General features: G+C 38.3%; 1 protein-coding gene across 1 annotated transcript in view; it reads left to right on the forward strand.

Annotated features, from left to right (window-relative positions):
- The window catches only part of LOC149122478 (complement factor H-related protein 5-like), a 29,418-nt gene extending 16,901 nt beyond the window's left edge, over nucleotides 1–12,517 (forward strand). Inside the window, exons 10-12 of the mRNA XM_008268719.5 lie at nucleotides 2,397–2,579; nucleotides 8,120–8,302; nucleotides 12,261–12,517. Coding sequence (XP_008266941.1) covers nucleotides 2,397–2,579; nucleotides 8,120–8,302; nucleotides 12,261–12,457 — 563 coding nt within the window. The 3' untranslated portion in view covers nucleotides 12,458–12,517. The remainder of the gene's footprint in view (nucleotides 1–2,396; nucleotides 2,580–8,119; nucleotides 8,303–12,260) is intronic.
- Nucleotides 12,518–20,352: the final 7,835 nt, after the last annotated feature.

The following is a 20,352-nucleotide window of genomic DNA, read 5'->3' on the forward strand; positions in this document are numbered from 1 at the left end:
CTTCACTCCACTTCAGTCGAGTGGGAGTTGCCCTTCTCTCCCCGATGGACACAACATTCAGATGCCTTGTTTTAAACAGATCATCCCCGCTAGCCCTTCAAAGCTCTTTCTTTATTTTTCAGTGCTTACAATAGCAGTTTCATGCTGACGGAAGATGTCTTAGAATCCCTTGTGCAACTTTTAAAAAGTTGTCTAGCGTCTCATTTTAAACCTGGGACAATTGAAATTGGATGACCTGGCAAAGGAAACAAGAAAATTCTTATGTTCATGGTTGGTTTTGTATAAACAAATATAAATGAATATTAAAATATATATGACCCTTCTTTTTAAAAGTAATGCATGGCCTCAAGAAGTTTCTTGATCAAAATCAATACTGGAACTTCTTTCTAGGTTCTTATTTTTGCATTGTTTCAACTGGCTTGTTCTATAAGAGGTTGAAATTTCTAAAGACTGTCTAATTCTGTAAGGAAAGTACATTGGACATCTGAGGCCATCATGATTTTCTTCTACCTCAGACACAAAAGCAATGATATTTATACAACATTTGCACATCTAACTTGCTCAGTTTGGACTTTTAATAAAAGTATCATTATTTATATGTTTGAGATTACACAAAACTTCAGCCTGCCTATTCCCCTGCATCAGCACTTCTGACAGCAGCTGATTGCTGACTGCAAAGAATGGTCTTCCTGGAATCTTGACGGTACCTAGTAAGTATTCAGCCTTATGATTGGATGTAAACAAAAGCATTTGAAAAACTCAACAGACATGAGTGAGTGATACTGAAAATATCCAAAGAGGCAATAATACATCTAATAGGAAATCGTGAACAGTACAGTTACCTTCCCCTCTCTCTCTGTGCAGTGTCTGGTATCCTCTTTCTGTGTGCTCTCCACTGCTCATCTTCAGCATGTGAGTCAAGCTTCACTATTGTAAAATGTACAATAACATCATCAGGCTCATCTTTATCTTCTTTTGCATCACTCATTATTTAACCAATATGGACCATAAAAACCTGCTCCAATTAACAGTTGACTAGAATAATGATATAACATAATTCTTTATTTCCAGTATTTCTTAAACCACCAAATAAGCAACACAAAACATATGCAACCTAGAATATGCTGAGTAGGTGCAGTTACTTCTCTAGTTATGCACAGAAACATTACTTTGCTTTAGAAAATTTGTACTATGAAATGCTATTTCTTTTCCCTGAAAAAAAAATAAAGAAAAATCCAATGCAAAATTCCTGTTTAAAATATTATGCAAACTTTGACTTATTCTATATTGACTTTAGATTCAATGCAGTTCATTTGTTAAACCATTATTATATAAAAATTATATTTTAGAATATAATAGATTAGATTCATCCTTCCACCTTGATTTTAAATAAAAAAAATAGTATAGAAGGGAAAATGATATCTGTCACTGTCTTTGTTATGACTGTGAAGGGATGTTGCAGTAGACAGAAGTCACTGCTCTGGAAAAAAAATGGGATGGAAGACAGCACTCTAAGGGGGTACACCTAGGTCAGGAGAAGGGACTGTGCCAAGCAACAAAAAATAAACTAACTCTTCATCCAACGGAGGTATTCTGTTTATGTTCATTACCTGCAGTTCCTAGGTTTAGAAGACTATGTCCATCTCTAAAATCCTCTATTGAGATCTAGGGTTGAGTTGCTAAGGAAAGTCTTAGTTGGACCTCTCACTGTTATTTTTTCTACTGTTGTCTTTTTAAATTTTAGGTTCTAGCTTGTTTGGCTTACATGTTCATTAACTTTTTGAATCATATAGATTAGATAGAAAAAAAGTGGGTTAATTTGTAAATTATACAAGAGAAGCAATAGAAATAAGACCATGTGAGAACCTGCAAAATTTTATTTGTTTATTTTTACTTAAGAGAGAGAGAGAGAGAGAATGGATTTTGGTTTATTCACCAGATGCTTACATTATCCAGGGCTGGGCAAGGGTTGAATTTGGGAACGGGAACTCAATATAGGTCTCTTATATGTGTGGCAGGGACCCAATTACATGAGCCATCACCAATGCCTCCCATTAGCAGGAAGCTGGTATCAGAAGTCAGAGCACATTATCAAACCCAGGTATTCTGAGTAGGGGTGAGTATGTCTTAATGGTTACGCTTGTTCCCTACCTGAAAAATTTTAAAGCAATGATTGTAACATGAAAGTCATCTGTAAACTTTAAAATATATTAACACAAAGTACATAAAATATATAAAGTACACAAAATATATTAACATAAACTGTTATTATAATTTGCTATTAAATCAGAGAGAGAGAGAATTGTTGGATGTTCCATTATACTGAGACACTATCCTGTTGAGCTACTTTTTGTTAACCTTTATTGATCAAATAACTGAATTCCTATGTTTCATAGAAAGGAAGAAACGGCTCTGCCCACCTCCACCTCAGATACCTCACGCTCAGAATATGACAACCACAGTGAATTATCAGGATGGAGAAAAAGTAGCTATTCTCTGTAAAGAAAATTTTCTACTTCAAGAAGCAAAGGAAATTGTATGTAAAAATGGACAATGGCAGTCATTACCACAGTGTATTGGTTAGTAGTTTATTCTAAGCTTCATTTAAAAAAGGATTCTAATTTCCTTTGTCTTAGCTGAAGAACAATAAAAATAACTTATAACTTAACTATTACACTGTATTTGAAATATTGATTACTATGTAAGTACTCAATTCTGTCTCTTTGAAATTTGTTCCTCTGAGAGGTGTTTCCAACAGTGATCATAGAAGAAACAAGTTTGGGATTTATAGCAGATGCCCAATTCTATTAAACATATATACAATCAAGTCAAGATGTAGAATGGGCAATCTGAGAGGATGCAGGGGTGCAGAAGGGATAGGGCTAAGGTAAAACTTTTGGTTAGTATGTAAATGCTGTTTTACACCACAGAGGACAGGAGATCACATAGACAATTTAAATTGTTAAATAAATAAGACAGGAGGTCAAAAGCTCTCAGCTTTGGAGACCTCCATTATTAGATATCTGGGTGATGAAGGGCAGCCATATAGAGTCATAGGAGAAAAACTATAGAAGGCTGGAATCCCAGACACAACATCAAGGGGTCATTTCAAAACGACATATTACAAAAAATCATTCAACATGAAGTCAGATATGTCAAACATTCTTTAGAACTGGACAAGGTGCCTAATAATTGAATATTAGATTTAGCTACCTGGAAGTCATTGGTAACTTTCCTTAGAGATGTTTCTTAAGAGGGTGAATGCATAATTGAAGTATATTAAGAAATAATATGGATTAGTTCTTCTTTAAAAGCTTGGTAGAATTCAGCAATCAATCCATCTTGCCCTGGGTTTTTTATTTGTTGATAAAGTCTTTATTAGTGATTCAAACTCTGTCTTGGTTATTGGTCAATTTAGGTTCTCTGTCTTCTTGGTTCAATTTTGGTAAATTATAGGTGTCCAAAAATCTATTTCTTCTAAATTTTCCAAATTGTTGGCATATTGTTGTTTGTAGTAATTCCTGATGATTCTCTTGTTTCTGTGGCATCTGTTGTAACATATGCTTTTTCATTTCTGATTTTATTTATTTTGGTTTCTCCCCTAGTTCCCATTATTTTTGGTTAGTTGAGGCAATGGTTTATCAATTTTGTTTATCTTTTCAAAAAAACAGTTCTTCATTTCACTGATCGTTGCATCACTTTTAATTTCAATTTTGTTTATTTCCTCTCTAATTTTTATTATTTCTTTCCTCCTACTAATTTGGGTTTTAGTTTGTTCTTTTATTTTCTAGGCCCTTGAGATGCATGGTTAGATCACTTATTTGATGTCTTTCCAGTTTCTTGGTGTAGGAACTAATTGCTGTAAATTTTCCTCTTATCACTGCTTTGGCTGTATCTCACAAGTTTTGATATGTTGTATTGCCACCTTCATTCATTTCTAGGAATTGTTTTATTTCTCTTTGGAAATCTTCTGGACCTGCTGTTCATTCAGGACCATATTGTTCAAAATTGATAATATGTTTGCATATTTCTAGAATTTCTTATGATCTTAATTTACAACTTGATTTCATTGTGGTCAGAAAAGATACATGGTACAGTTTCAATTGTTTTTTCAATTTTTGAGACTTGTCTTATGGCATAGCATATGGTCTATCTTAGAGAAAGCTCCATGCACTGATGAAAACAATGTGTTTTCTGCAGCTGTGAGATGAAATGCTCAGTAGGTATCACTTAGAGCCATTTGATAGTGCAGGTTAGCTCTATTGTTTCTTTGTTGATTTTTTTCCTAGTTGATCTGTCCTTTGATGAAAATGGTGTATTAGAGTCCCCTATTATTATTGTGTTGGAGCCTAAGTCCCTTTAGATCCATTAGCATTTGTTTTAAATAGCCTGGTGCTCTAGCACCAGGTCTGTATATAATAATTATAGTCATATTTTCCTGTTGGAAAGTCTTTATTTCACCTTCATATTATAAATGAGAACTTTGCTGGGTGACCACTTTCACATTACTATTCAGTAAAGTTCTGAAAGTTTTAACCAGAGCCATTAGGCAAGAAAAAGAAATCAAAGGCATACAAATTGGAAAGGAGGAAGTCAAACTGTCCCTATTTGCAGATGACATGATCCTATATATATAGGGAAACCAAAAGTCTCCACTAAGAGGCTGCTGGAACTCATTAGCAAATTTGGTAAAGTTGCAGGATATAAAAATCAACACACAAACATCAACAGCATTTATATGCACAAACAATGCCTTGGCTGAGAAAGAACTTATAAGGTCAATTCCACTCACAAGAGCTTAAAAAAATTAAGTGCCGTGGAATAAATTAAACCAAGGGTGTGAAATATGTCTACAATGAAAATTTCAAAGCATTAAGGAATAGAAGACACACAGAAAAATGGAAAAAAAAATTATGTTCATGAATTGGAAGAATTAATATCATCAAAATGTCCATAGTACCCAGAACGACTTACAGATTCGATATGATGCCAACCAAAATAACAAGGACAATCCTCTTGGAAGATTTGGATCTTGGAAGATCCAGAAAATAATGATCCTAAAGTTCATATGGAAACATAAGGGAGCATGCATAGCTAAAGCAATCTTTTTTTTTTTTTTTTGACAGGCAGAGTGGACAGTGAGAGAGAGAGACAGAGAGAAAGGTCTTCCTTTGCCGTTGGTTCACCCTCCAATGGCCGCCGCGGCCGGCGCACCGCACTGATCCGATGGCAGGAGCCAGGAGCCAGGTGCTTTTCCTGGTCTCCCATGGGGTGCAGGGCCCAAGCACCTGGGCCATCCTCCACTGCACTCCCTGGCCACAGCAGAGAGCTGGCCTGAAAGAGGGGCAACTGGGACAGAATCCGGCGCCCCGACCGGGACTAGAACCCGGTGTGCCGGCGCCGCTAGGCGGAGGATTAGCCTAGTGAGCCGCGGCACCGGCCCTAAAGCAATCTTAAACAATAAAAACAAAGTGGAGGCATCACAATACCAGACATATTACAGGGCAGTTAAAGCAACCTAGTACTGGAAAAAATAAAATAGACCTGTGGAACAATGGAACACTTTAGAGACCCCAGAAATGAATCTATGCATGTTCTTCCACTGTCTAATATTTGACAAACAAGCAAAAACCACTCCTAAAGTTAGCTAAAGACCATCTCTTCAACAAATAGTATTGGGAAAATTGTATCTACACATGAAGAAGTATTAAACAAGACCCATATCTTATACCCTATACAAAAATCAACTCACAAGGGTCAAGGATATAATCCCAAGACCTGAAACCACCAAAACACTAGCAGAAAGCAAAGAGGAAAATCGCAAGACATTAGTCTGGGCTAACAGTTCTTGGATATAACCCCAGAAGCATAATAGCAAAAATTATCAAATGGGATTACATCAAGCTAAGAGCTTTTGCATAACAAGGGAACCACTCAACAAAGTGAAGAGGCAACAAAAAGAATGGGAGAAAATATTTACAAACTATTAATCTGAAAAATGATTAATATAAAAAAATTTGGGCTGGCGCCGCGGCTCAACAGGCTAATCCTCCACCTAGCGGCGCTGGCACACCAGGTTCTAGTCCTGGTTGGGGCGCTGGATTCTGTCCCAGTTGCCCCTCTTCCAGGCCAGCTCTCTGCTGTGGCCTGGGAGTGCAGTGGAGGATGGCCCAAGTGCTTGGGTCCTGCACCCCATGGGAGACCAGGAGAAGCACCTGACTCCTAGCTTCGGATCAGCATGGTGTGCCGGCAACAATGCGCTGGCCGCGGCGGCCATTGGAGGGTGAACCAACGGCAAAGGAAGACCTTTCTCTCTGTCTCTCTCTCTCACTGTCCACTCTGCCTGTCAAAAAAAAAAAAAATTAAGGAGCTCAAGAAACTCAACAACAAAACAAATAATCCAGTGAAGAAATGGGCAAAGGACATGAACCGGCATTTTTCAAAGGTTGAAATCAAATGGCCAACAGACACATGAAAAAATGCTGAAGACCACTAGCTATCAGGGAAATACAAATAAAAACTACAATGAGGTTTCACCTCTCCCCAGTGAGAATGACTATCATCCAAAAATAAAAAAAAATAACAAATGATGGTGAGGATGCAGAGAAAAAGGTGGTGGGAATGTAAACTAGTACAATCACTATGGAAGACAGTATGAAGATTCCTCAAAAATCTGAAAATTGGTCTACCATATAACCTAGCCATCTCACTTGGAATTTACCCAAAGGAAATGAAACCAGCATATAAAAGAGTTATAAGTACCTCCATGTTTACAGCAACTCAATTCACACTAGTTAAGGTGTGTATTAAGCCAGATGTTCATCAACTGATGGCTGGATAAGGAGAATGTACCTATACATGATGGAATACTACCCAACCATAAAAAGAACTGAAGACCATTATTCATTGTGAAATACACCAGACCCAAGGAGACAAATGTCATATGTTTTATTTGATTTGTAACTAATATAGATAGTACACAAATGTAAAGCATGAGTATAATTGAATCTTGAGATTTAATTATTGTTTATAACCTTTGTCTATACTCTTGCAGAACAGTGGTATTTCTGCTTTCTACTTGAACTCTTTATTTAGTGGAGGCAAAGAGAGTGGGAAGTATCATTATTGGCTTAAAATTGTATATATGAAATTCATGTAATCTATACTCTATTTTATAAAAAAAGAAACCATGTGGAATGACAACACAGACCAGGGAAGATAGGAAGGAAGAAAGTTTACTCTGAAGGGAATAGAGAAATGAGACAGGCTGGAAAGTGGCTGTGGATACAGGGAAATTTTACTTTGCAGAGTTGTGACATTCTAGCCATGTTTTCAGGTTGATGAATGATTCAGTAGAGAGGCAGAAAATGATGCTACAGAAAAAGGGGTATAATTCATGGAGCAAAGTCTTAGACTAGTCGAAAGAGGAAACAATCAAGTTCCTACATGAAGGAGTTAGTCTGAGAAAGTATGGACAATAATTTGATGAAACAATAGGCAGAACAAGTTATTTGGGACAAGATTACCTATTTAGCAATTCCATATTAACACCTTTAGTAATACATCAGGGGAGATGTACCAATAAATGGAATGTATCAGTCAATCTTAGCAAGAAATTGAAACATTTAGGACAAGGGAAGGATGCCAATAAAACTTATACTAAAAAAAAAAAAGAATGAATATATAAGACTATGTCTGTAGTTCATTTTTCAGTTATGACCATATATGACTAGGTACATGATATTTGCATAAAGTAACATTTGCTTCTGATAATAGAAATGGGGAGGGTGTTATTCAATTCTTCTTTTTCTCTTTGCGTAAGAATTGAATATCAAGGGAATGTGCAAAAGTAACTACACCAAGGTTTGCACATTTACCCATCATGCTTTAAATAAAAAGATGCTTAATACACATATGCCCAGTATATTATGTAAATTTTCGCTTTGTCATAAAAGGAAGTGCTATAATATGTTCTATCAGCCTGTACCATGTAAATTCTGTAATTGGTTCTCAAATATCATAAAATATTGAAGGCATATTATATGTAGTGCTTTATCGATATGATTTTACTCAAATAAGCATGCTGATTTTCTCCCCACAAATAAATGTTCTTTTCCAGACTCTACACAGAGTTGTGGGCCCCCTCCGTCTATTGACAATGGTGATATCACCTCATTCCCATTGTCAATATATCCTTCAGGATCAAGAGTGAGATATCGTTGCCAGTCCTTCTATGAACTCCAGGGCTCCAGAGATGTTATATGCAGCAACGGACAGTGGTCAGAACCACCAAAGTGCCTAGGTGAGTGCTTAATATTCTCCTGTAGTATGAGATGGAATATTTGTGGCAGAATTTTCACGGACTAATTTCACAGGATGATATATTTAGTAAAATTTCATTCTGCTGGAAACTTTTCTTGCCAAATGTGAATAATAAGAAAAAAATGTTTGAAAATATGCTTTATACAAAGTGGGGAAAAATCTGTAAAAACTATAACCAAATTTCTGAAAGACTTAAATACCATAAGGTACATTATTAAGCTTCATAAATAATATCCAAATTGTATAACCATGGGACCTATTGGCACCCAACTAGATTCTATCATGTTGTAATCACCTTCTTGAGTATTTTCCACAGAGAACAATTTGCAAAACATTGGTCTAGGAAAGTTATCATTTACCAATAATAAGATTCTACTTAGAAACTTGAAGTTTTATCTATCAAAACTCTTAGTCACTGTTACTGGCCTTCCATCTGTGTGTTGTTAGGATTTCTAGCAGTAAAGGCACAACAAACTGAGTTACCAAGCTTTTCCCAGATCTTCGGTTAACTGAGGACATCAGTGCATAACATTCAGTCTCCTCCAAACCATATGAACCTCATGGCATTAGAAATATGAACATGGTCAATCTTTTATGAAAAATTGGAGGGGTCACATTCAAGGGCATAATGGAAGATTCTTTTACTGGTGTTAACAAACTGAAGGGGGCAAAATGCGAAGAATATGAGTCTCAATAATAATGACAACAATAGCAAAAACATGAAGCCCAATTTATTCCAGGCAAGCAGATGGAAACCAGCACTTCCATAAAGCACTGGTGTTTTCTGGTGTTCTAAAGAACACCGGGTAAATGAGGGCCTGAATAAGGACTGTTCCTGCGACAGTCTCCAGATTTGCCAGCGCCTCAATCCACAGGGCTAGACCAGCCGTTTCTTTCAGACTTGAGACCTTATCCTTCTGACAATGTCACTTTCCTACACCTTCTGTAATGACAGGTTGTCTCTACACTCCGGTCTGTACTGTGCCTTGTCACTCATCATTTTCTGAGTCCTCTTTCCTACATATCATCACAATAACGTAGGAACTGAGGAAGAATATGGCAGAGGTAGCATTGAGTAATTTTTCTAGAATGAAGAAAGGCTAGGTTTCAAAGCTAATTTCTTGAATGGAGGTTACAATTACCAATAAGTAGATAGATTCTGTTATGTAAGACATTAAATATAGCAAAGTTTCAGGTGTTCCAAGGATTAAAAATAAGTAGAAATTATTATGAGAAGACAACATAAAATGAATTTCCTGAAGAAAGGTAAGACCAGAATTACAATGTACAGACTGTATGCCATATTGACAACCAGAGTTTATAGGAAGGGTATTGCAGTAAAAAAACAACGCTTTGAACACCAGCACAAACATCAACAAAAGCTAAACAAGCAAACAAAAAACTTACCATAATCTTTAGACTATTTAAAGGAACATGATCAAACAATTTTCTGTAGGGTAGAAGAGTCAACACAAAGAATTCAGGAGAAGCAATTTTTCCAAAGCCAGATGTAAACTTCATTGGATAGTTCATTTATTTAATGTAGTAGGGAGCAATTAAATATTTTAATAGCAATCTTCTGATACAGTGTTCTAAAGGGATCGGCTAACTAAGAAGACCTGAATGTAATGTAATAAGAAAATGCAACTTGAGGAGATTGTTTAAGGCCTTATAAGAGATGGATTGTAGTCTTGACAAATGAGCAAGAAAACTTGGAGCAAGAGAAAAAGGATTTAAAAAGTAACATCAAAATTCCTCAATAAATTCCGGGGTAAATTCTCAAGTGTTCAACATGTAAGAATTCCTCTACATCAATTAAAAACCCAGTAGAAAAATACATAAAGCACACATAAAGAGAAAGTGACCAGTGTAGGATGAGTCAACCTGCAAAAGTGCTTATGTCCACCAAGATGAAATTCCAGTGAGAAGACAGTGCTGTTAGGAGACTGGCAAAAGGAAAAATACATCCATGATGTGCGCACACAGCAAAGAAAGCATTCCCACACTCTTGTTGAATTTATAAATGAGTCCAGACTCTCCAAAGCCTCACATTTTAAAGGCAAACATTTTTTAACCTAATGATGTTATTCCTGAAAAACTATGCAAAGAAGTGTCCAAGAATGTGTGTGTAAGGATATTCATCTCCTCATTCTAGTTGCAAGAGATGGAATCTGCCTAAGTTTCTATTAATAGTTTTATGCAGTTGCTAATAATTTATATCTACAGATAAGAAACTGAGGCACAGAAAGTGTGAGTATAATATTCAAACTCCACATTTGGTAGAGCTAGAATTCAGACAGAATTCCATGTGCCTAAGCCCTATGTTATGCAGTCTCTCATGTCTACAAAAAAGCCAGGGAGAAAGAAAGTAAATTCCACCTGGACAATTTGTCATGTATATCTAGAAAATAGGACAGGAGCTCAGAAGTAAGTGGAAAAATGGAATTAAAAATAAGTTTATTTTGGTGCCAGAAAAATAAAATTTATTTATAGTTTCTTCATAGTATGCACTTTCCATGAAATTTTTGAAGACCTATGTTCAATGAACTTTTTGAAGTCCCTTAGACTTAAAGTCCATGAACATTTTAAAGACACGTGTCCAAAAAATTTTTGCACTGAAATAAAATTAACTATTGATTTTGTTTCCCATGAATTTTTTTGAAGTCTCTTGGACTTCTCAATGTACATGAGGCTCTCCTGGGCATGAATAAATCTAGGTACAAAGAGATGTCCCTGTGTGATGTCTGCTTCCTAGGACAGATGCTGCAATTAAGCTCTGGGCTTATTTCAGCATCTTCTGAAGAATTCCTGTATCAGGGATTATGGTTGAAGAGAACATGCTGAATGTGCTACTATCTCTCATTAAAAAAAAAAAAAAAAAAAAAAAAAAAAAAAAAAGTTACCTCAAGCAAGAATGAGTGGAGTCAGTGGTCACTGGGGGAAGATAACTGTTCTCCATAGAAATCATTTTCCCAAAAGTTAAGATCCACTGGTACAAATTTCAGTCTCATTGATAACAGTCTTCTTCAAGAATGTGCCTTTTGAATGTTCAAAGGGATGATGGGCTTCGTCACTCCCTATACTGTGCATGTCATAGACAGAAAGAAATTGATTTAACTGTGGTATTCGGACAGATGTTAAAAGATTTGCCATGTTCAGACTGTGTATACTGGGCAATTACTAAAGTAAAAGAGAGGCCGCGGCTCAATAGGCTAATCCTCCACCTTGCGGCGCCGGCACACAGGGTTCTAGTCTTGGTCGGGGCGCCGGATTCTGTCCCTGTTGCCCCTCTTCCAGGCCAGCTCTCTGCTGTGGCCAGGGAGTGCAGTGGAGGATGGCCCAAGTGCTTGGGCCCTGCACCTGCCTGGGAGACCAGGAGAAGCACCTGGCTCCTGCCATCGGATCAGCGCAGTGTGCCGGCCACAGCGTGCCAGCCGTGGCGGCCATTGGAGGGTGAACCAATGGCAAAAAGGACGACCTTTCTCTCTGTCTCTCTCTCTCACTATCCACTCTGCCTGTCAAAAAAAAAAAAAGTAAAAGAGAATCCTGAGTTAGGAACAGAAAGTGCAGAAAGTGAACAACACAGACCCTGGGAAAATGTTCTAATTTAACCCTATTTGTTGTATGACTTCTGGGTCAGTGAGGCACAATTGCAGGGGCCCATACTCGGGCTCGAAAACACTGCCTTTGCCCACATGACTTTGAGGAAACCTCTCAGAGCCTCCCTCTCTCCTGGTGTAGCCCTGGGCAAGTAATGCAGGATATACATAGACAACACATACATGGGCTGAGAGCAGGACTTGGTGTGACTCAGCAAATAGAGGCTGTTAATATTCTTTCACTATTTCATCATGTCCTTAAATGCAATTTCACTATTTTATAAAAAAGGAAGGAACTATTATTAGTTACTTATTTTATTTTACTATTGCTTCTTCCAGATGCATGTGTAATATCAGAAGAAAATATGAACAGAAATAACATACAATTAAAGTGGACAAACAACAAAAAACTTTATGCAAAAACAGGAGCCATTGTTGAATTTGAGTGTAAATTGGCACATAAAGCAAAGAGACTGTCACCATCATTTCAGGCAATCTGTCAGGAAGGGAAATTTGAGTATCCCATATGTGAGTGAGAAAACCACAATTTCACTGAAACTATTTTGACCGTCGTCATAAATGCATGTTTAAATGTCCCCTGTGTGGACACTTGTATTGTCATGGCCTTTATTCTTTTAAGTGTCAACTCATTTTCATCTAGGACTCTGGGTTTTCAGAAGTTCAGAAATGTATGAGCTGAGAGATCGGTGCCTCGCTCACTTGGAGAGTCACCCTATAGCCAGGGAAATCACAAAACGGCTCTCTTGTTTATCAGGATCTACAGAAAGAGCATTGTCCTTAGCAGCAATTCCTTTCCTAACCTCTTCTATCTGCCTGAAAGTTTTAACATAACTCTGAAGTTTTCTGACTCAACTTTATTTCACAGGACCTAGGGAAGTCGTGGTAGTCTCTGTCTCCATGTCATTACCACTATGTACGTGCAAAAACTGTCATGTTTCGTGATTGTAGCAAGCACTCATCCAGTGTGATGACTCTTCAAGTCCTCTAATGTAAGCATAGCTGCCCTGCACATGTTGACTATTGCTTAAAGAGTTAAATAGATCATCTCCAACCAGTGGGAGACTTTGAAAGGTAAACAATTGTAGTGTGGTGATTCTAGTAAAGGGATAAAGGGCTCATATGAAAAAGGTGATTATTAAGGACGGGCAGTGGCAAAGCAGTTAAGATGCTGCTTGGGGTGCCTGACTTCGAGTTCTGGGTCTGTGCCTGATTCCAGCTTTCTATTGATGCACACCCTGTCAAGTGACGGGTGATGAATTAAGTACTTGGGTTCTTGCCACTTGCGTGGGAGACTTAGACCGAGTTCTTGGCTCTTGGCTTTGATCTGGCCAGGCCATGACAGTTGAGGGCATCTGGGGAGTGATTCAGCAGATGGGAGCTCTCTCTCTGTCTCTCTTTCTGAAATAAGTAAGTAAGTACATAACTAAGTAAACAAATAAATAGGAGATCTTTAAAACTGATTGTGGAGATCATTGTACAGCTCCGTGATTATACTAAAATTCATTGAGCACTTCAAATGTGTGAATTGTAAGTTATATAAATTATGTCTTGATAAAGCCACTACCAAAAACTTTCTCAACACTTAAAAATCAAGAGAAAGACATAATAGAAATTAAAAATCAAAAATAATATTTAAAAAAGAAGGCTTAGTATAAGAATTTAGAAGGGGGGCCAGCACTGTGGCATAGCAGGTAAAGCCGCTGTCTGCAGTGCCAGCATCCCATATGGGCACCAGTTCAAGACCCAGCTGCTCCCTTCCAATCAGCTCTCTGCGATGGCCTGGGAAAGCAGTAGAAGATGGCCCAAGTCCTTGGGCCCCTGTACCTACATGGGAGACCCGGAAGAAGCTCCTGGCTCTGGGCTTCAGATCAGCTCAGCTCCGGCCATTGTGACCAATTGGGAAGTAAACCAGCAGATGGAAGACCTTTTTCTCTATCCTTCTCCCTCTCCCTCTCCGTCTCCCTCTCCCTCTGTGTAACTCTGACTTTCAAATAAATAAATAAATCTTTAAAAAAAGAATTTAGGGGTCGGCACCTTGGCTCACTTGGCTAATCCTCCGCCTGCGGCGCCAGCATCCCATATGGGCACCGGGTTCTAGTCCCGGTTGCTCCTCTTCCAGGCCAGCTCTTTGCTGTGGCCCGGGAGGGCAGTTGAGGATGGCCCAAGTGCTTGGGCCCTGCACCTGCATGGGAGACCAAAAGGAAGCACCTGGCTCCTGGCTTCGGATCGGCACAGCACGCCGGCCATAGCGGCCATTTTGGGGGTGAACCAATGGAAGGAAAACCTTTCTCTCTCTCTCTCTCTCTCTCTCTCTCTCTCTCTCCCTCTCTCATTGTCTAGCTCTGCCTGTCAAATAAAAAAAAGAATTTAGAAGAAACCTATCTGAGGTTGAATAATTTAAGAATTGTGACTCATACTTGCTATCTATTGAGGCAGCTGACCTGTCTCGGAAAGAGGACATAGCAGTTTTATTTATGCTTCTCAGTTCTGAAAGGGAAATCCTGAAGAGAAATATCACCTAAAAGTGTCAGAAGAGTGAAATATGCATAAAATGTTTTTTCTGAGTACAAGATGTAAAAGTATTTTAAACTTGGATTTTTCCCTCCCATTTTCTTAGAATGTGTTTCTGACTTTCTCAAGTTACTTGGGGGCACATGATCTAGATGTTTGAGCAACAGCTCAAGGTTTGTTGATAAGGTTTGCTCTTCTTAGCTTATTGTTCCCCTTGTAGATGAGAATGAAGTTAGGAAAAACAAAAGGAGCAAGTGTGGAAATTCTAGAAAACATTTCTTTAGTGATAGTGCTCAGTGCCGTGTGTACTGCAAGCACCTTTCTCCTGGAGGGTGGGTGGCATTTCACTTCCCTCTCTCCCAAGTCTAATACGGCTTCAAAGAGACTACTTGGAAGCTTTGATATTTATTTCATGGATCCATGACTTACTCACACCTGGGGGAAATTAAAGAAAGGAAGAAGGAAACTCAGAAAGAAAAGGAGTCACGACAAAGGAGGGAGCAATTGTCTTGGAAGGAACTTAAAGGGACTTTATTCAGAAGTCACGTCCTGTAACACACTCTGACAAGGAAAACCAGGCAGGTGTTGGAATGCAAAGGATGAACCAGGTTCGAAAGAGTTGTTTTTATTATCTGCGCTTGTGTTGCTCTGGCTTTTCTGCTTCTAATAACCCTAAAAGGTCAAGGGCTGCAGCTGTTAAGTTTGAGGGCAGAGCTTGCAGGGTTATCAGGTGTCAACGGTGTGCCCATTTCCACTGTACCCTTTCACTTCGTAGGAAACCAATGTGGAAAAGGGGGCGAAGCTTCACTTCAAAGCAACCTCAGGACCTTGATCATTATATTGAATTGTGCTACAAAGTTTTTTGACAAGAAGGTCTAACAGGTCAAGATTGCAAATTTCATATTGCACCACAGATCTGTTAATGAACAGTGTAGCTGTGTAAAATTAAGATATAGTATTAAAAAAAAGAAAGACTTGGGGCCGGTGCTGTGGTGCTGTGGGTTAACACCCTGGCCTGAAGCGCCGGCATCCCATATGGGCACCAGTTCGAGACCCAGCTGCTCCACTTCTGATCCAGCTCTTTGCTATGGACTGGGAAAGCAGTAGAAGATGGCCCAAGTCCTTGGGCCCCTGCACCCACGTGGGAGACCCAGAAGAAGCTCCTGGCTCCTGGCTTCACATCGGAGGATTTCTAGCCATTGCAGCCAATAAGGGAGAGAACCATCGGATGGAAGACCTCTCTCTCTGCCTCTCTTCTCTCTGTGTAACTCTGACTTTCAAATAAAGTAAATAAATCTTTTGAAAAAAAAAAAGGAAAGGCATATAAAATTGCTGACAAAACATTTCTGAAGCTAAGATTGAGCCTCAATAATGAAAGAAGAGTTTGAGTTGTGCCATGATGTTTTTTACCTTCAGTCTATAAAAAAAATAAATAAAACCTGTGTGCTGTTACATTTGAACAGGACAAGTTCCCATAGTATATTCATATTGAATTCTAAAGAGCAGCAAGATAATAGAGGCTCCTTTCATGAAATTCTCATCCTGCATTGCACCAGTAGCTATTTTTAATGACAAGAATGTGAACAAATGCTTGAATAAACATCTCTATTCAACAATTGCTGAAACACCTAAATTTATCAATTAGCCTTTAGCCTATTTGTTGTATTAATCTATTTATCCAGCTATACAAACCCATCTATACTTTCATTAAAGCAAGTCAAGTGAAGTTACTGACATCATGACAATTCTTCATTTCAAGTCAACATCTTTTGAAGTCATCGGAATGGGAGTGTTTCCTTCAGTAGCAGATTCGTTCACTTTGGTTTGACCGTTTTGTTGAGGTCATACTTTTTTTTAAAGATATATTTATTTGAAAGGAAGAGTTACAGAGAGGCAAAGGCAGGGAGAGAGAGAGACAGAGAGACAGAGAGTCAGAGAGAGAGAGAAAGTCTTCCATCCACTGGTTCACTCCCCAAATGGCCACAATGGCCAGATCTGAGCTGTCCCCAAAACCAGGAGCCAGGAGCTTCTTCTGGATCTCTCACACAGGTGTAAGGCCTAAGGACTTGAACCATCTTCCACTGCTCTCCCAGGCCATAGCAGAGAGCTGGACTGGAAGTGGAGCAGCTGGGACTCAAACTGTCGCCCATATGGGATGCCATCACTGCAAGTGGCAGCTTTACCCACTATGCCACAGCACCAGCCCTAGAGAGTATCTATACATTTTTGAAAAATATCCTCAAAATATGTGAGGGGACAGTAGCATACTACTGAGACATTAGGAAATTATAGGGGCAAAATTTATAACACAAAGAAAAGTCAGAGAAATATCCCAGCATTTGAGAAGGGCCTTTTTCATCTTGAAGCAATTGCTTATTTGAAAGTAGTAATAGAAAGACTAAGTTGAGGATAGTTGTCAACAGACCCAGGGCTTAAAAACCAAATTTCTTAAACATTACTTAACTGCTGAAACAAATGCCCATCCCTGTTAATATCTTACATGTTTTGAGAAGTGTCTATTTGTCTCTATTATAAAAAATTAACTCACACCTTCTTTCTCCCTTCTTCTTCCTTACCTGTCTCCTCCATCACCTAATTTTGAGGTCTTCCTTGGTGCATATATTTGTTCTTTTAACACATTATGCCCCATCATCCTATATATAGAATATCTATAAAGACTTATTGAGCAATAAATGCACCACTTATAATAACTTTAAGGTAAGTATTATATCATTGAAATATTCAGAGTTGAAAACTTAGGACTTAATGGATTAAATATTTTTAGAATTCTAGTAATCCATGTCAGCCTACAGTTTTGTATCTGACTCCTACCTATTACATATGATGGAAGGAATGAAGGGAAGTACAAAGAAGTAGGAAGGAAGGTAAAAAGGAGGGAAGTGAGGAAGACAAAATAATCAAAGAATAATATAACAAAATATGTTACCTCCAGCTTGTGAAATGCTATTCAAGTATTTGTATTTATATGTTGATAGATATATCACATTCTAGGTGAAAATGTAAGTGCTAAAACAATATTTTTTTCAATTTCTATTTAATAAATATAAATTTCCAAAGTACAACTTTTGGATTATAGCAGCTTTCCCCCCATAACCTCCCTCCCACCTGCAACCATCCCACCATCTCCCACTCCCTCTCCCATCCCATTCTATATTGATTCATTTTCAATTATCTTTATATGCAGAAGATCAACTTGGTGTATACTAAATAAAGATTTCAACAGACTGCATGCACACAGACACACAAAGTATAGAGTACTGTTTGGGTAGTAGTATTACCATTAATTTGCATAGTACAACATATTAAGGACAGAGATCCTACATGGGCAGTAGGTGCACAGTGACTCCTGTTGTTGATTTAATAATTGACACTCTTATTTATGATGTCAGTAATCACCCGAGGCTCTTGTCATTAGTTGCCAAGGCTATGGAAGCCTCTTGAGTTTGCCAACTCCGATGTTATTTGGACAAGGCCACAGTCAAAGTGGAAGTTCTCTCCTCCCTTCAGAGAAAGGTACCTCCTTCTTTGATGGCCTGTTCTTTCCGCTGGGATCTCACTCACAGAGATCTTTCATTTAGGTCATTTTTTTTTTTCCAGAGTGTCTTGGCTTTCCATGCCTGCGAAACTCTCATGGGCTTTTTAGCCAGATATGAATGCCTTAAGGGCTGATTCTGAGGCCAGAGTGCTGTTTAGGACATCTGCCATTCTATGAGTCTGCTGTGTATCCTGCTTCCCATGTTGGATGGTTCTCTCCTTTTTAATTCTATCAGTTAGTATTAGCAGACACTAGTCTTGTTTTTGTGATCCCTTTGACACTTAATCCTATCATTATGATCAATTATGAACTTAAACTGATCATTTTGACTAGTGAGATGGCATTGATACATACCACCTTGATAGATTGACTTGGAATCCCCTGGCACGTTTCTAGCTCTACAATTAGGGGTAAGTCCAAGTGAGCATGTGCCGAACTGTTCATCTCCTCCCTCTCTTATTCCCACTCTTATATTTAACAGGGATTTTCAGTTAAATTTAAACACCTAGGAATAATTGTGTGTTAATTAAAGAGTTCAACCAACGGTATTAAGTAGAACAAAAAAAAAAAAAAACTAAAAGGAATAAAATAGTAAGTTGTTCTTCGACAGTCAGGACAAGGGCTGATCAAGTTATTGTTTCTCATAGTGTCCATTTCACTTCAACAGGTTTCCTTTTTGGCGCTAAGTTAGTTTTCACCAATCAGGGAGAACATATGATATTTGTCCCTTTGGGACTGGCTTATTTCACTCAGCATGATGGCTAAAACAATATTTGTATTACAGTATGATATATAATATGTATCCCATGTATAGGCATGTGTGTATATAAATAAATTTTTAAGTATGATTATTTGCACCTGCAAAGACACACAGAGAAAATTCTCTATGAAGGTAATTACACCAAGTAGGTAGATCTGGGCTACTGAGAGAACAATAAAACTTATTTTTGGGTCAGCTGTCTGCTGCCTGCTAAACCACAATGCTGGCCCCAAAAAGTTTATTTTTAACCTATTACATTTGTTCTGCTTAACTGCTTTACACTGTAAAAGAGTTGCCCTTATACTTAAGAGAGAAAATAAGTTATTTTAAAATATAATTTTAATATGGCTGGCCATAGAATAATTTATTTGATGCTAATAGGTGAACTGAATTTTAATTTTCTCATAAATTATTTTGAAAGTACATAAAAGCGTATTAAAATGTCTGCAAAGTGAAACCTTGCATTTTTGTCTAATAGAATTCTACTTTTATCTGAGAAGAAATATACTAGGCGAACTACCTCTAAGTTTTGGTAAGGCTTTTTAGACCCCGTTTTCTCCATTTTTTCCTCAAAGGAAGCATGTTGGGATCCCTGAATTCAGTTTGAATGTATAATGTTCTCCAGAGTTTTGATCTTTCTTTTTTATGAAGAAGAGGACTTATATCCATGAATTCTTAACTGCCCTTTGAAAAATTAAAGTTTCTCAGTGCAGAACCAGGCAGTGCCTTCGAAGCTTCGGAATACCCTAGGGTGATCATCATGCTAGTGATTCTTTGATCTTCTCAGCCTCCCTATGCTACAACGATGGCAAGTCCTGTAGCAAAATTTGCTTTCATATTCATCATGATGAGAATTGTCCTACAACATAAAGCTCTTTAAAAACAAAGTGGTCATCATTGTAACACTATCCTCAGTTCCTCAGACATCTAATTGAAGTGATAATTCAGTGAAGCGGTGGCAGTCAGTCGGCTGAATCCCCTTGCTGGATTATGCTTTTTTATCAAGCGGTCCCTGCCTTCTGCCATCATCTTACTCCCTCCACGGCTTTCTCAAACATCTTCATTCTCTTTAGTCCATGACTTCCCGGCCCAGATACTCCTCCACTTTCACAGGAACTGTCACGGGAACTGTGATGTGGATGACCTTATTCCAGCCACAAATCCAGTTCCTCTTCTTGGCCAAGGGCTGTTCCCCTTCTGTGCCCTTGGTCCTGTCTCTTCTCACCTTTTGAAGAATTCTTCTTTTTAAGAGTCTATTATGCAATATTTTCCTATCCTCTTCCACTTGTCCTTGTTTATTGTCCTATTCCCACTTACTATGAACATGTTCAGCTTTCTCCCACTTTTGTCCAAGGAGATATTCTTTATTCCCATCTGCCCTTGCACCATCACACTTCTGACAATCTCTGCATACATGTTTCTGGTTTTTGTACGTACATTTATTCTTCACCCTACTCCAGTCTCAAGCCCATGCTTGATGCTGTTCCCTTCAGACTCATCCCTGATATCCCACCCACATTTTTAGGCCCTGTCTCTTTTGGAATCCATTCAATCAACTCAGCCATTCCTTACCAATTTCCTTC

The sequence above is a fragment of the Oryctolagus cuniculus genome, chromosome 13 (assembly GCF_051225735.1).
Source record: "Oryctolagus cuniculus isolate XC-2025 breed Fujian yellow rabbit chromosome 13, ASM5122573v1, whole genome shotgun sequence".
Classification (NCBI taxonomy): Eukaryota; Metazoa; Chordata; class Mammalia; order Lagomorpha; family Leporidae; genus Oryctolagus; species Oryctolagus cuniculus.